The following is a 15,036-nucleotide window of genomic DNA, read 5'->3' as shown; positions in this document are numbered from 1 at the left end:
CGCGCGCCAGGCACGGCCACGGGCTCGGCCACGATCGCGGGCACGCGCACGGGACGCGGACTCGGACACAGACTCGGAGAGCGGGGCTGTGGAGCCTTTATTGCGCTATAGGGGCCCCGCCAGCCGCTCCAGCTGCCGCGGGTTGGAGCCGCTCAGGAACTGCAGCTCCGCCTTCCCGTCCTCCGTGTGCGCTGCGAGGGGGAGAGAAAGAGACACTGAGGGGCTGAGGGAGGGATGGAGGGAGGGAACGGGAGCGGAGGCGCGGGCTCTGACACCGCAGGGCGGGCACAGCCCCGGTTTTCTCCCCTCCCCGGGCACCGACCTTTCTCGTGCTGTAGCCACTTGCGCTCCAGGTAGTAGCCGTAGCAGCTCTCGAACTCCCTCGGGCTGTAGTTGGCAACCGGGATGGGCACAAAGGGGTCCAAAGCGTCGAACCCCTCCTGGGAAGGGAGGTCAGTCGGGGTCAGTGGCCGGGGCTGGGTGGGGACACGGCCCGGCCGCCTGGGAGCTCAAGCAGACCTCAGCCATGGAGTCATGGAATATCCAGAGTTGGAAGGGACCCACAAGGATCATCCAGTCCAGCTCCTGGCCCTGCACAGACACCCCAACAACCCCACCCTGGGCATCCCTGGCAGCGCTGTCCAAACGCTCCTGGAGCTCTGGCAGCCTCGGGGCCGTGCCCATTCCCTGGGGAGCCTGGGCAGTGCCCAGCACCCTCTGGGGGAAGAACCTTTTCCTGATCTCCAGCCTAACCCTCTCCTGACACCGTTCCAGGCATTCCCTTGGGCCTGTCCTGGTCACAGGAGCAGAGAGATCGGAGCTGCCCCTTGCGAGGAGCTGCAGATCCCTGAGGTCTCCCGAGACTCCTCTTTTCCATCTGGACAGACCAAATGCCCTCAGCTGCTCCTCCAGACCCTTCACCATCCTCATGTCCACCCTTTGGACACTCTCCAGCAGCTTCAGACCTTTCAAAGATTGTGGTGCCCAAACTGCCCCCAAGACTCGAGGTGAGGCTGCCCCAGCCCAGAGCAGGGACAATCCCCTGCCCTGCCCGTGTGCCTGGCACACCCCAGGACACTGCTGGCTCCCCTGGCTGTCAGGGCACTGCTGACCCAAAGGTGTGTGTGATCCACAGAGACCCTGAACAGTGTCCCCTGGAACAGAACCAGGTCACCAGCCAGGATTTTTGTTCGTTTCCCAATGTGAAGAGGAAAAAAACCCCAAGAGAGGCCTTGACTCACCTTTCCCAGCAACTCGTGGGGAGTGTAGGCTGAGCTGCGTTTGAAGAGCGAGCCAGTCTGGCTGAGGCTGGTCACAATGGCACCTCCACTCTGGAAGGCAGATCAGAAATAAAAATCTTGTTCATGCTGGTTTAGGATCAACCCCTGAGGCATCTTCTTGGAGGATGGAGCTGCTGGAGCAAGTCCAGAGGAGGCCATGAAGGTTCCATGATGGAGCCCCTCTGCTCTGGAGCTGGGCTGGGAGAGCTGCGGGTGCTCACCTGGAGAAGAGAAGGCTCCAGGGAAACCTCAGAGCCCCTTGCAGGACCTAAAGGGGCTCCAGGAGAGCTGGAGAGGGACTGGGGACAAGGGATGGGGGGACAGGACACGGGGAATGGCTTTACAGTGACAGGGTCAGATGGGATATTAGGAAGGAATTGTTCCCTGGGAGGGTGGGCAGGCCCTGGCACAGGGTGCCCAGAGCAGCTGTGGCTGCCCCTGGATCCCTGGCAGTGCCCAAGGCCAGGCTGGACATTGGGGCTTGGAGCAGCCTGGGACAGTGGAAGGGGTCCCTGCCCATGGCAGGGGGTGGGACTGAATGGGCTTTAAGGTCCCATTCTGGGATTCTGGGTTCTTCAAAAATTCTACAGGATGGACTGTCTGTAACACTCCTGACCACACTAATCCTGGCTGCTCCAAGCCCATGTGAGCACAGGGAATACACAGCTCATGTTCCCAGTGCTGGCATTAAAACTTTTCCTACCTATAATGGGTTTTCTAAGCAAACAAGTGAAATACTTTAAAAAGGACTTTCCTATGTACCTTTAAATCTGAAGCCTACTCGTTCTAGCTCTGAGCATCCAGGGGATTGAAAAAGCAGCAGGAGGAGCTGACCTCCTACAGCAAAATGCTCAGAAACTAAAAGTTCTCACTGGTTCCAAGAAATCAGAACCCAAACTGCCCCAAGGGCTACCAGACACCTCTAGCTCAGGGTCCTACACCAGAGCCTGGCAGGGGAATCAGGAAATGCTGTTACAGATTTGACCTGCTCTCATTCTCTTTGGGTGGTGTCACAAGCACTGGTGAGACACTGCTGCTGTGCCTGTGCTCTCCTTCAGAGGTGTTGGACTCGCAGCTTCAGGCTTGTGGCAGCTTTAATTGCTGGGAGTGACACAGCCAAAGGCAGAGCCTGGAACTCACCCAATCGTTCCTCACCATCTTCCGCAGGTTGTGCACGAGCGTCAGCTCCTCTGGAGAAACCTGGTGGAGAGAGTGTCTGCATCACTCTTTTATTGCCAGCAGCTTCTATCTGAGACACTAATTCCCCTCCCCTCCTTCCAATCAGGCTGGCAGCATCATTTGTATCCTTCAGGCATGGTTTTTTCTTTGCTTTCCCTCAGCCCTGCAGCATCGAGCCTGAGTCATGCTGCACTGAGCAACACCCAGGCCCTGCCTCTCCACCACCACCCACCTGCACTTGTGTCCCAGTGAGACAGTAAAAACTCAGTAAAAATCATCTAAAGCACCATGTGAACCTTTCAGGCCCCTCCAAAGCCCAACTGAACATTTTCAGGGATTGCCACAGAACTACAACTGAACAAAACGCCCTCCCTGCTCCCCCTGCAGCAGGAATCAGGGCTGTCCCCAGGGCAGAGCTCTCCTCACAGGGCTCTTGTCCTCCTTCCTCAGCGTCGTCCGTCCCCAGAGTGCGTTGACGCCGTCCACGGCCACGAGGAGCCGGAAGGAGCCGCGGTGACTCTGCTGCTTGATCTCCCTCAGCACCACCCCCACGGCGTCACTGGCACTCCTGACACGAGCCAGACCCTGCAGGGAGCACAAGGCACGGCACTCAGCCTGGATTTCCTGCTGGTGGGTGATGCTGGTGACTCTTGGGCTGCCCTTCCTCGGGGGACTACAAACTGACAGTCAACGAGCTCTTTGTTGCTTTCCAAGGAGGAGTTTAAGCACCAAAGCGTGGCAATTTCAAATTCTAACTTTGTCTTCTATCCCAATTCTCAGTAGAACTCTTTACAGAGCCACCACATCCTCCACAACATCTTCTGTTGATAGGGAGACACCTCCCATTTCCCAGGACTCACCCCCGTAAGATCTTTAGGAGTAATCTGTTCCACAAACACAAGGATGGGATCCTCTGGGACAAGGTGCGACCACTCCAGCAGCAGTGGTCATTCCTTACCTGCTCCACCACTTCTCCCAAAGGTCTGCCCTCCTCTGTGCTTTCTCGTTTGCCCCACGTGTATTTTTTTTGTGTTTTTATCTGTGGGAAGAGAACTATGATTAGATTGGGGATGGAAGGGGGCAAACCAAGGCTGGATTGCAGAATTTGGGAGAAGTATCCACCACCAACAGCCATCCCCACAGAGGGGATCTGAAGTGCTTTTCCTACAGCACCTGAAGTCCAGCACAGGGCAGTGGGTGGGGTTTGCATCCACAAACCTCTTGCAGGAATCGTTCATTGGAGGTTTTGAAGTTCCTGAGCCACACAGAGGCCTGCAGAGGCTGATCCAGCCGGTCTTTGTTGTAGGAAGACTGCAAAAGGTCCTTGCAGTTCTTCACCCAGAGATGAGCTGTGAGCAAAATAAAACATTTATTTATTTTTTCAATTTTTTTTTAGTCAAAATAATGGTATGAGGTGGGGATGGTGGGGGTGTTTGTGTTTCCTCTGGTAAGGAAAGCCACAGAATCATGGGATGGTTTGGGTTGGGAGGGACCTTAAAGATCAACCAGTTCCACCCCTGCCATGGACAGGGACACCTCCCACTATCCCAGGTTGCTCCCAGCCCCATCCAGCCTGGCCTTGGACACTTCCAGGGGCAGCCACAGCTTCTCTGAGCACCCTGTGCCAGGACCTCCCACCCTCATAGGGAGGAATTCCTTCCCAGTATCCCATCCAACCCTGCCCTCCGGCAGTGGGAGGCCATTCCCCCTCATCCTGTCACTCCATCCCTCGTAAAGAGTCTCTCTCCATTTTTCCTGTAGCCCCAGTAGCTCCTGGAAGGCCACAGTTAGGTTAACCCAGAGCCTTTTCTTCTCCAGGCTGAACAATCCCAATTCTCCCAGCCTCTCCTCACAGCAGAGCTGCTCCCCTGATCCCTCTGATCATCTTGGTGCCTCCTCAGGTCCATGTCCTTCCTGTGCTGGGCCCCAGGGCTGGAAGCAGCTCCATCCTTACTGGAGAACTCCCCTGGGATCAGAGGAGGGCACACAGACCCCAAACAATCTCCCCCTGTGCTCGTTAACAAAGGGGAAAACCAGACTGACCCAAGGCACACTTGAGCAGGTGAAAATAACCAATTATGCTCTACTTTATTTGGGGGCTTTGTGTTTTATGAGCCTTCTCCACTACAGAAAAGCAAGGATAGATTGAGGTGGGCTATCCTACAGCTCCTGAAGCGGCATCTTTTGGTGTTTGGTGTGGTAACAGAGCCCTGGTTTCCTCACCATCTGGGATGTGCAGCACCAGCCAGCCCTGCCTCGAGCAGTAGTGAACCACGTGGCACAGGGTCATGGTCTTCCCTGTTCCCCTCTCACCATCTCCAGCAAGGACTGTCAAGGAAAAGTCTCTGGAAAACCACTTCAGTTTGCACTTGACTGTGATTCCTTCAGAAAGGGCATAAGGGGAGTTCAGAGGTCACCAAAGCAAGGATTTCATTCTCAACAGAGTTCCTTCTCCCACTCCCCACCCCACTGAGCAGAGCTGAGGAGCCCCTGCCCTGTGTGCTGACCCTGTTTGTAGGTGTGGAGGGCCAAACAGAGTCAGAACAAAGGTATCCAAACTCCTGAAGGTCTCCTGAAGTGCTCCGAGTCCCTGCACTGACCACAGACCACACGGCACAACCACCTCCTGCAGAATGAACCAGCTCAGGCTCAGAACAACCCTCTCACCTGCACAAGCTGGTTGTGTTTCTCTTCATTCCACCCTCAGGTAAGTGCTAAAGGATACAGATCACATATCTGACTGCAGGGTGGGCCAAGTTGGAGCCCTTCAGGTAAGCGAGGATCTCGAGCGCCGGCCTCCGCACCATCACCCGGGCCTCGTTGAAGGTCTGGATCTGAGAAAGGAGCAGATGTGCCCAAGCTGCCACGAGCTGGCCAAGCACAGCTGCTCCCAGCCCGGCTCCATCCCTGCCTGGAGGCTCCCAACATCCCCAGCTCTGCCCTCTCTGCCCAGCAGCACCGACAGGGTTGGTCAAGCGCCGCTCCCCCTCGGTGAAAGGACCTCCTTGTCCTGCCTGTGCCTGGACAGGGTTTTCTGGATCAGCTGTTCCATGCTGTTCCCACAGACTGGGGGTGGGTGACTGGCCTGTCCATGAATCCCAAGTCAGTGACCTGGATATGCAAAGGTAAGGAATCTGTTCCTCACTCAGGCAGCTGCTCAGGGAGCAGGCACAGCTCCATCTGCCTCACCACACAAATCAGGAGACAAGATTTTTTTGTTATTTCATGAGACAGCCTGTTCCACACAGAAATACAGCCATGGAAAATATTTCTGTAATTCACTGTGTGCTCGGATGTTAGAGATGAAAAGTAATGGAACAAAGGTTGCTTGAGGTGGAACCCTCAAACTCTTCTGCTGCTGCTCTGGGTGGTCCCCTCATCTCTTCTAGATGTTGAAAACAACAGTAAGGACCAGCAGTAATTGCACTCTTGCCCTCTCTTATTCCAACAGGGAAGCATCACAGTCACCAATGGACCTGGTTCTTCCCACACAGAATCATGGAATGGTTTGGGTTGGATGGGACTTTAAAGCTCAGCCCATCCCACCCCCTGCCATGGGCAGGAACACCTCCCACTATCCCAGGCTTGCTCCAAGCCCTGTCCAGCCTGGCCTTGGACACTTCCAGGGATCCAGGGGCAGCCACAGCTGCTCTGGAAAAGCTGAGTGCATTCCCTTCAAGCTCCAAGCTGGAATACCTGCTGCTGGAAGCGATAGGGCAGCCCATGGGGGAACACAGCCTTCACCTCCTCCAGGGGGATGTTGTACAGACGGCCCTCGTGCTGCTCCGTGTGCTTGGCCTGGAAAGGAAAGCAGGAACTGTCACACTGGGGATGCCTCTTCCTGGACACAGGTGGCCTGGGAGGGTGGGACAGGGAGGGAATGCTCCATCACAGGCACTGCCCTCTCACTGGGAGGCAGAACAAGAGAAAGCAGGAATTGTGGGGTCAGGACACTGCTGTGCAGAGGCTAAAGAAAGGAGATCCCACCTGGCACTAAACAATGAAGGGACTCCCTGAGCTTGTGTACAACTCGTGGTGTTTTGGGGGGCACCAGTGGCCTCGTGCTCTGTGAATTTACCTCACCTTTCACCAGCCCCCCAAACCTTAACAGCAGCATGATGCCCTTTTGAGTTACCTGCTGGTGTCACACCCGCTTTCTTTTATGACAAAATGTTGTTTTCTGCCTTGGGAGTAATTCCCACAGTGCCATTTGGTTACTGGGGCTGGAGGGTGAAAAACTCACAATCTCTTTTCTGGGGCAGTCATTTCCAGTCCCTTGTGGTGACCTCAGTGCTCAGGGTTATTCCTCCCCTGGACTTGAATCCTGCTGCATTTATTTCCAGTGTTTACCTGCACGTCTCACCATACACTGCAAAAAGCTGTTGTCACTGGGATCTGAGAATTGAATGCCTCATTTTCCCCTTCATTATTCTCTTTTCCTGCCATGCAACACCTGCAAAGCACTTACTTGTTTCCTTTTGCTCGAGTCATCGGGTTTTGTGTCTTGTCCAATTAGGACAGTAAATAGACACTACCCTGCAGCCCTTCCTGTGTGACTTTTAGCAGTTTTGTGTTAATATTTGAAGCTTAGCTCATGTCCTGCTCAGCTTTCTGCATTTTTCCATGGATTTAAAATAAAATATCCTCCTCTTTATTCTTGTGCATGGCAGCTTTTATATATAACAACAACAAATATAACAATTTCCTTGTTTTCTTTATTTTGTGTGCGAGCAGCTGGGCCTCCCGGTGTGACTTCTGCCTGTTTGGCCAGGAATATTTGGCTTTTCCCAGTTCTTGATGCATTCTTCATGGACCACTGCTGCACACCCACGAATTTTCTGGCCCTTGTTAAGTCTCCCTTCCCTAATTCAGACTCAATTTCCAGCCTTTCAGCCCAAAACACACCTCTGCTCTCACCTTCTGCCCCTTCCACTCAGCACTACCACCTATTCCACACCTCCCTAGGAAAGGTTCTCCCAGGACAGGCCAGTGTGCCCTGGACTCTGTGGTTTGCCTTGGCACAGCTGCAGGATTTGAGGAACTCCTGATTCAAGGAACAATTTCTAGGAAAAAACCAATTGGTAACTTCAGCCAAGGACTGGGCTGCTGGAGCTGCCAAAGTGGGGTTCACTGGTCAGGGAACCTTTGCAACAGGGGGGAAAATATTAAATCCTGGCTGTTCAAGAGGTGCCCTGCTGTAAGGAGGCGTCACCTGAGGGGACCTGTGAAGTGAGGCTTCAGGCTTTTCCCAACCAAATTTCAAACTGTGGATTTCCTGGAGTTCTCCTGCACCTGCTGGACCTGGGCCAACAGCACCTCTGGTTTCCATGGCTCAAACAGAAGAGCAGGACTCCAGAGCCCATTTTCATTCTCAGCTTCATCCCTGACCTGCTGCATAACTTTGGGCAAATTCCTTCACTCTGCCACATCTGCAAAGTGGCTCATTGTCTTTATCCTCACATTCAGCCACTTGGAGCTTTGCTAATGGGAACATACACGAAGTCTGATGAAAAATTTCATGTTTAGTGGCTTCCTTAGTCCCGTTTTAATAGGATTGCAGGAGCTGGGGGGCACCGGGGTTTGCTGCTGGAGCGACCCAGCGAGCCCAGGGAGGGCTGAGCTGGCCAAAGCTGTGCCGAAGCTCAGGCACAAGTCAGAATGCCAGAGCCAGTTGCCTGGCAACGAGAAGGCAGGCACAGGACAGTGGGGACAATCCTGGCCATCTGGCCTGTGCTGTGCAATCCATGGAGACACCGGGTCACGTGCAGCGGATCATCTCCCCGCTGCCGTTTCCATAGAGACCCCGGAGGAATCGGCACGGAGAGACTCCAATTACACAGGCAGCAGAAAAGCACCTCAAAGGCTCACCCCATTCATTTATTCCCCTTCATTTTGTGCTTGAGACGGGGAGCAGGAGGCGGGATTGCGATGCTGCAGAGCTGTGCTGCGCTGAGGTCATCTGGGGTGTGGTTTTTACCCCCTTCACAGCCAACTCGGGGAGGCTTTTCCAGGGAAGAATTAACCCTGGAGTTGACATTAATGGTGTCTGATGACAGGAGAAGCCACATCCCAGTTCTGCAACACACACTCTCATCCCTGCAGCTCTAGACAAGGAATCAATACCTGTTCCCAGGGGCTCTCAGGCACAGCAGCCCCATCCTGAGCAGGTGCCCTGTACAGCCATGGCCCATTCCCTCGGGGCTGGATCCCTGGTTTAGGTCTATGTGCCCCCTTCCCTGGAACAACACAGATCCAGGCAGCGCTCCTGGCTCCAGCATGGCCCCTGGTGGCATCCAGGACTGGCCACGTGGCAAGGACAGGGGTGGCAGTCACTCACCGGGTCACTCTCGCTGGTGTGGAAAATTGCTCGGGGCCTCACTGTCGGGACATCCTGGGTGGGCACAGAGCTCAGGCCATCCCTGGCTGCCGTGTGGAGGGCACAGCCGTGGTCCAGCTGAGGGGAGAACAAGGCAAAGAGACAACAAAACTCTCAGCAGCCAAGGATTGCTGGTGAAAAACAACGCAGGGAGTCTGTGCTGTGCGCTCATGGCTCACACCCTGCGATCCCGCCGAGGCACGTGCAGCCCAGAGCTGAACCCTGATTGCAATTAGAATGAAAATTCGTCATTAGCATAGAAATTCATCACGGAAACCCACACGCTGTAGAAGCAGATTTCACACTTAGATACCTGCACTGAAACCATTCCCCCCTGAGCCAGTTCCACCTGAAGCCACCTCAGTGAGCCAGGCCCTGCACCTGAGTTTTACCCCACAAAATTCCTCGAGATGCCACATCCAGCCATGAAAGCCTCACTGCTGGGAAGTGCCCGCCACGTTCCTGCCTCCACTGAGGAGTGGCAGCACCCTGAAAACTCCGGCTGTCTAGCAATCCATAATCACCTCAATTACCGAGGGATTAGTGCAGCTCTGCCCACTATTTGATATTTATAATTACACTCCTTGCACTGATCTCCCTGACTGTGTCCCCGCATCCAGACTCTGGCATTAGGATACAGACGTGGCTGAGAAACCAAAACAGCCAGCTAAGCTGATTAATTCATTTTTCCCCAGACAGACTGCTGAAGCCTGCCTGCAAAGCCCAGCCAAAACAGGCAAGAAAGTGAGCAGTGGCAGGACAAGCATTTTATTATGTTGTGGTGAAAGAAAACACAAACATTTGTCAACGATTTAAAAAGTGCATCCTCCAGACAGGCTCCGGGAGAGGCTGAGAGCCCCTCACAGCACTGACAGGGCCAGTTGCAGCTGAACACAGCCAGCAGTTTCCTATTTTGTCTGTCTGGGTGAGAGCAGCAGAACGCAAAGCTCAGAGCCAGGGACAGCTGTCTCAGCTCTCCAGGGCATGACACAGCTCTGCTGCCACCCCAGCGCCTCTCAGGGGGCCACTGCAAAGCCACAAGGGCTCGGGAGAAAGTGGGATTACCCACATCCCGTGCTCAACACGCACCAGATGCCTGAATCAGCATTTGGGTGCTTACCCCTCTGTTAGGGAAGGAATTAAATCAGTCTGGACCCTCTGGAACAAACTGCTGCAATGTAAGCAGGGAGATCACCAAACACATCTTGTTCCCACATTGCCCTTTTCCTCCTCAAACCCAAATGATCCTTCAGGATGGCTTATTTGGCTCTGTTTGGTTTAAAATCCATGGAAGTGACAATTTACAGCCTTGAGCAAGGCACAGAGATGGCAATTTAATACATGAATAGCTACAGAAGGCAACTCTTGTCACCTGATCCCCTAGAAAATGTCAGCCCTAAGTCACTGCCAGCATGGAATCAGAGGCCCTCTCATTTCCCTTGAACATCTTGCCCAGAGCAGCTGTGGCTGCCCCATCCCTGGAAGTGTCCAAGGCCAGGTTGGATGGGGTTTGGAGCAACCTGGTCTAGGGAAGGTGTCCCCGTTGATGGCAGGGGGTGAGACTGGATGTTATGTGAGGTCCCTCCCAACCCAGCCCATTCCATGATTCCATGATGCCACATTTCCTCCTCCCCAAGTCCCAGGTGAGTGCGTGAGGGCTGTGAGCTTTGCTCAGCTGGCAGGGAAGCTCCCTGGACATCCTTTCCCAGGGGTACCACACAAATCCTTGTCCCTGACCAGTGCAGTGGTGAAGGAAAATGAAGCAAGGATGAACCTCTTGCTCTGTGTTCAGACTTTAGGGGTGTCCAGATAACTGCCTTGAGGTGAATGATGCTTCATCACACCAATATTACCAATCTCATGTTTTAAAAAGCCCAAACTCAGCTCAGCAGGACCTGGAATCTCTATGGGACACAAACCGACTCCTCCTGAGTTCTCTGAAGGGAGCGGAAGTCAGAATGCAAGTGTGAGGAGACTTTGTCTTGAAGTCCAGTCCTCTGTTCTTGCAGCCAAATACATTAAATTTCTGTTTTTTCCACCAACACAGCACATCCCATCTGTAAGTGCCTCCCCCTGGTGTGACACTGTTTTGCACTGTCACTTGCAGCCTTAGCACAGTGACAGCTCCTTCCCCAAACCCCCGTGCAGCCTTCTGGTGCTTTGGAACTTTCCCTCTGTGGGCTGTGGGTGTGGGAGCAGCTCCCAAGCACCTGGAGACAGGGAATCGCTGCTCTCTGAGGCGCTACAAAGGCAATGCAAGCAGCGAGTTGCTTGCACCCAGCTCTCCTGAGCTCCAGAGATACAGACTTGCATTTCACCAACTGCTGCGTCTCCGTTTACAAAACCCACTGGGGACAGAATCCACATTTCAAACTGTCCACGGATGGCTCAGGACAGCCCTGCCAAAGCATTTCACCTCCCGGGTTTAGAGCAGCAAGGTGCCCCTTGGTCCCTCCTACCCTGAACAAAAGCTCAGCACTGATCCCTGGGCTCAGGAATGCCAGAAACATCCACACCCCTCCCCGTGCAGCTCCCAGCACATCCAGCAGCCTCTCCCCTCTCAGCCTCTCCCGGGAGCAGCGAGCGAGCGGATTTCGGGGCAAGTTTCCATCTGCCAAAGGACAGGAGTCTGGGATCCCTGAAATGGCAGCGAATCATCACGTGGTGGCCGGGGATGGCTCGGGGATGGCTCGGGAGTCCGGAGCCATGAGGTGGAGCTGTTCCCGCGTGTTCCGCGCTCGGGAGAGGCCGGGCTGCTCCCGCAGGCTGCGGGGGAGGGAGGCTGCACCGCCACCCCGAGCCACATCGCCGTGCTCGGGGAGAGGGGGAAAAGCCTGGAAAAGGCAGCAGCAAACGGCACCGCTGGAACTCTTTTCCAGCAGGAAGCCGTTCCAGACCTGCACCATGAGCTCCTGCTGCTGTTGAGGGTTTCAGGAGGCTCTGCTGATAACGCAGGGCTGATGTGAGTAGTGGCAGAGCTGGTGTCGCTACGCCCACCCGAAGCACTGAGCCGCTTCTTGGCTCAGAAAATGAAAAAAAGAAAAGGTTCTTCCCCCAGAGGGGGCTCAGGCACTGAGCAGGTTCCCCAGAGCTCCAGGAGCTCCCAGCACAGGGTGGGGTTGTTGGGGTGTCTGGGCAGGGCCAGGGGTTGGACTCCATCCATGATCCTTGTGGGTCCCTTCCAGCTCGGGATATTCCATGATTCTATGATTTTTGGCAAAACTCTCCCCACCAACAGCACAGGCTTTGTGCAGGGCTGGTGGGTTCTTCCTCTGGACATTCCAGCCACGAAGAGCAAGTGGAATAATGCCTGTTTCCTGAGAAACACGTGCAGGGAAGATGCAGGACCCCAGCATCCTGGTTTAAGCCAGGCTCCCTTCTCCCCAGACTCCTCAGGGAAACGTGGAAATGCTGGACCAGCTCTTTCCTTAGCCCACAGTGGGAGTTTACACCCCCAGCTTCGAGGAGCCACCAAGGTTTTAGCTGACAAACGTAAGAAGAATGTCACATTTTACAGCAGTTAATTGTCATTCCAGGCCACGGGAAAGCTGAAATATTGGAAACAGCATCAGGCTCTCACAGGACTCACCTTCAGAGAACGGCAGACGAGTCCTCTCAGACTTCTCAGCATTTTCCTGCAGGGACAGAAGTGGATATTTTAGTTGGTTTTGTTATGCCTAATTACCTTGTGCTGGGAGAGAACTGTTTGTGTTGAAAGAGCTTCCTGACAAATAACTCAGACCAAGTGTCAGACGCTCTGCAGCAACACAAACTGGTGATCAGCATCACTTGCCTAAGAAAAACTATTAATAAAATAATAAAACAAGAACCATGCCATTAAAAAAGAACAAAGAGTTTAAAATAAAAACCATTCCATTAAAATTTTTAAAAGCCCCAAGACTAATAAAATATTAATAAAACTAATAAAAAATAAAATAAAAACTATTCCTTTAATTACGTGGCCTTTTCTCAGAGAGACATTTACAGGAAAAAAACCAAACCCCTTACTTTGTAAATCAAGCTATTTCATTCTCCTAGTGAGGAGAACAGTCTTTTGCTGGGCTTGACTGGGCAAGGAATTTTGACTGTAGCTGCTAAGAGATGTAAGAGCTGCAGCAGTGACTGTCGGGAAGGAAATGGAATCCTGCAGAGACTGAAGGTGCTTCCAGCTTCATCCTAATCATTTACCAGTATCTACTGCCCGGCCATCCTTGATTACAGCAGGAGAAAAAACCCAAAACAAAACACTTGAGCAGCTGTAATGCACAAATAAGGGCAAAGAGTGAAGTAGAGAGATTAAATCTGCCAGCTCTGCCGGCCTTCAAAGCCTTTTTCACAGAATTTCCCGAGGAGAAAACACTGGCAGTGCCTAACAAAGACGCTCTGAGAATTCTTGGGTGCAATAAGTTGCATTCGAAGGGAGCATTAATTACCTTAACTCCTCAGGAGGAACCGCTGCCTCAGTGGGATTGGTGGTTCCCTGCAGCTGAGCAAAACAAAGCTGGTTCACCTGCACAGAACAGCATTTCCACCTGTTACTGCAGGGAGGGGGAAAACAACCCCGCAGGGGAGGATGTGAACGCCGTGAAGACGCTTTTCATTCGTTCAGCTAAAATAAATACGGGAAAAACAACCCCCACTTTGGCTATTTCAGGAATGAGTGAAGATCTCATCCTGCAGAGGAATTTCTGCTCATTTTACACGCGTGCAGCACAGCGAGGAGGAATCCTGCTCCACGTGGGAATGGATCCCATCGGCTTCCCATCAGCTGTAGCTGTGAAGAGAGCAGGGACGGGAACGCCGCTTTCCCAGACGCAACTAGGAAAATCAAGGAATCAGAAAGGCTGAATTCTGTTAACATTTTTAAACTTTCTCCTCATTTTTTTAAAACTTCTCGTTGACATTTTTTTTTTTAAACTTGCTGCCAATTTCTTTCAAAACCTGCCGTTAATTTTGGGCACCCCCCAATGACCAGCGCAGCTCCGGGGCTCTGTCCCCGGGAGAGGAGCTGCAAACCGCGGCCGCTCCCGTGGGGCAGGTTCAGCACAACCACGGAGCTCCCGGGGCGCTGCGGGAAGAACACGCCTGGATTTCTGTAGTTTACCACCAAAAACTCCGCAGACGACCCCAAAGCCGCATTTGCAGCCATCCATCAGCGACCAGAACACCTCGGCTCTCCAGACTAAATAAAAACACCCCCCCGGCTGCTGCGGGCCGAGCGCGGCCCGGCCCCCCCGGTGCCTCCCACGTGCTGCCCGCGGGCTCCGTTCCCCATTCCCGGCTACACTCGGGGCCGGAGCAGCGCGGCCGCTTGGGCGCGACCTCAGGGGGAAGCGGGAGGGCGCGGCCGTGCCCCTGAGGGCATCGCGCGGTCGCCGAGGGGGTCGCGGCGCCCCCGCACTCACCGGACCCACCGGGGCCGGTCCCGCCCCGCCGCCGGCGCCGCCGCAGCCCCGCGATGACGCGACCGCTACGGGAGGCGCGGAGGGACATGGGGGGCGTGGCCAGAGAGGGCGCGGTCGCGTGGGCGTGGCCGGAGGGGGCGTGGCCAGCGGCGTTGGATGTTTGATCGCCCGGTCCGGCTCCTCCGCGCCGCGCTTGGCGTGGGCGGCCCGAAAGCTGCTCGCGATTTGTCGCCGGGTTTTTGGAAACGGACAAATTAAATCACAGTGCCAGGATGGGTCAGGTTGGGAGGGGTCACGTCTGCTCCCGCCTCCCTGCTCCGGCAGCACAGGGCGCGGGATTGTGGCCAGATGGGTCTGGGATGTCCCCAGGGAGGAGACTCCACACGCTCTGGGCTCTGCTCAGGGCTGGGCACTGCCCAGGGCAGCACTTCTGCCTCCTGGGCAGGGCAATTGCCGGGCTCAGGCCCTGCCCGGTGCTCTGGTGCCGCTGCCGGGCCCCGGAGCAGAGCCCGGGCCCTGCCCTGAGCCCTCCCTGCAGCCAGGGACAGCCAGGGCTGAGGGCCCCTCTCAGCTGGGGCTCCTCTCGAGGCTGAGCAGCCCCGGCTCCCTCAGCCTGTGCTGGGCACGGATCTCTCCAGGCCCTTCAGCATCTTTGTCACCCTCCGGGAGCTCCGTGTCCCTGCTGTGCTGAGGAGCCAGAGCTGGACACAGCACTCCAGAGGTGCCTCCCAGGGCTGGGCAGAGGGGCAGGATCCCTCCCTGACCTGCTGGGAATGCTCTTCCTGATGCCTCCAGT

The 15,036-nt window shown here is 54.7% G+C and overlaps 1 protein-coding gene across 2 annotated transcripts; it reads right to left on the bottom strand.

Moving 5' to 3' along the window:
• Positions 1-81: 81 nt before the first annotated feature.
• DAP3 (death associated protein 3) lies at positions 82-14,294 on the bottom strand. 2 transcript variants are annotated; one of them, XM_082298899.1, is made up of 14 exons: positions 14,241-14,294; positions 13,269-13,321; positions 12,425-12,470; positions 8,797-8,913; positions 6,156-6,257; positions 5,185-5,293; positions 4,683-4,775; positions 3,678-3,808; positions 3,418-3,498; positions 2,886-3,044; positions 2,421-2,480; positions 1,242-1,331; positions 323-440; positions 82-191 (listed from the first exon to the last, which is right to left on the bottom strand). In XM_082298899.1, the coding sequence occupies exons 3-14, from the start codon at positions 12,464-12,466 to the stop codon at positions 106-108; spliced, it is 1,188 nt and encodes a 395-aa protein (XP_082155025.1). In that variant the 5' UTR covers positions 12,467-12,470; positions 13,269-13,321; positions 14,241-14,294; the 3' UTR covers positions 82-105. The 2 variants fall into 2 exon arrangements, with proteins under 2 accessions (XP_082155025.1, XP_082155024.1); XM_082298898.1 differs by having other exon boundaries at positions 13,269-13,345; positions 14,241-14,293.
• Between the last annotated feature and the right edge of the window lie 742 nt (positions 14,295-15,036).

This window comes from Coloeus monedula (assembly GCF_965178545.1).
Source record: "Coloeus monedula genome assembly, chromosome: 29".
NCBI classification, from domain to species: domain Eukaryota; kingdom Metazoa; phylum Chordata; class Aves; order Passeriformes; family Corvidae; genus Coloeus; species Coloeus monedula.
The sequence above is the reverse complement of the archived record's forward strand: the minus strand, read 5'-3'. Positions and strand labels throughout refer to the sequence as shown.

Bases quoted from the DNA above. Each gene is read 5' to 3' on its own strand.
- DAP3 (XM_082298899.1), bottom strand. From the start codon at position 12,466: ATGCTGAGAAGTCTGAGAGGACTCGTCTGCCGTTCTCTGAAG. The intron at 8,914-12,424 runs GTGAGTCCTGTG...TTCTCCCCTCAG, and splicing joins TCGTCTGCCGTTCTCTGAAG to CTGGACCACGGCTGTGCCCT. The intron at 3,809-4,682 runs GTGAGGAAACCA...TTTTGCTCACAG, and splicing joins GGTGCTGCACATCCCAGATG to CTCATCTCTGGGTGAAGAAC.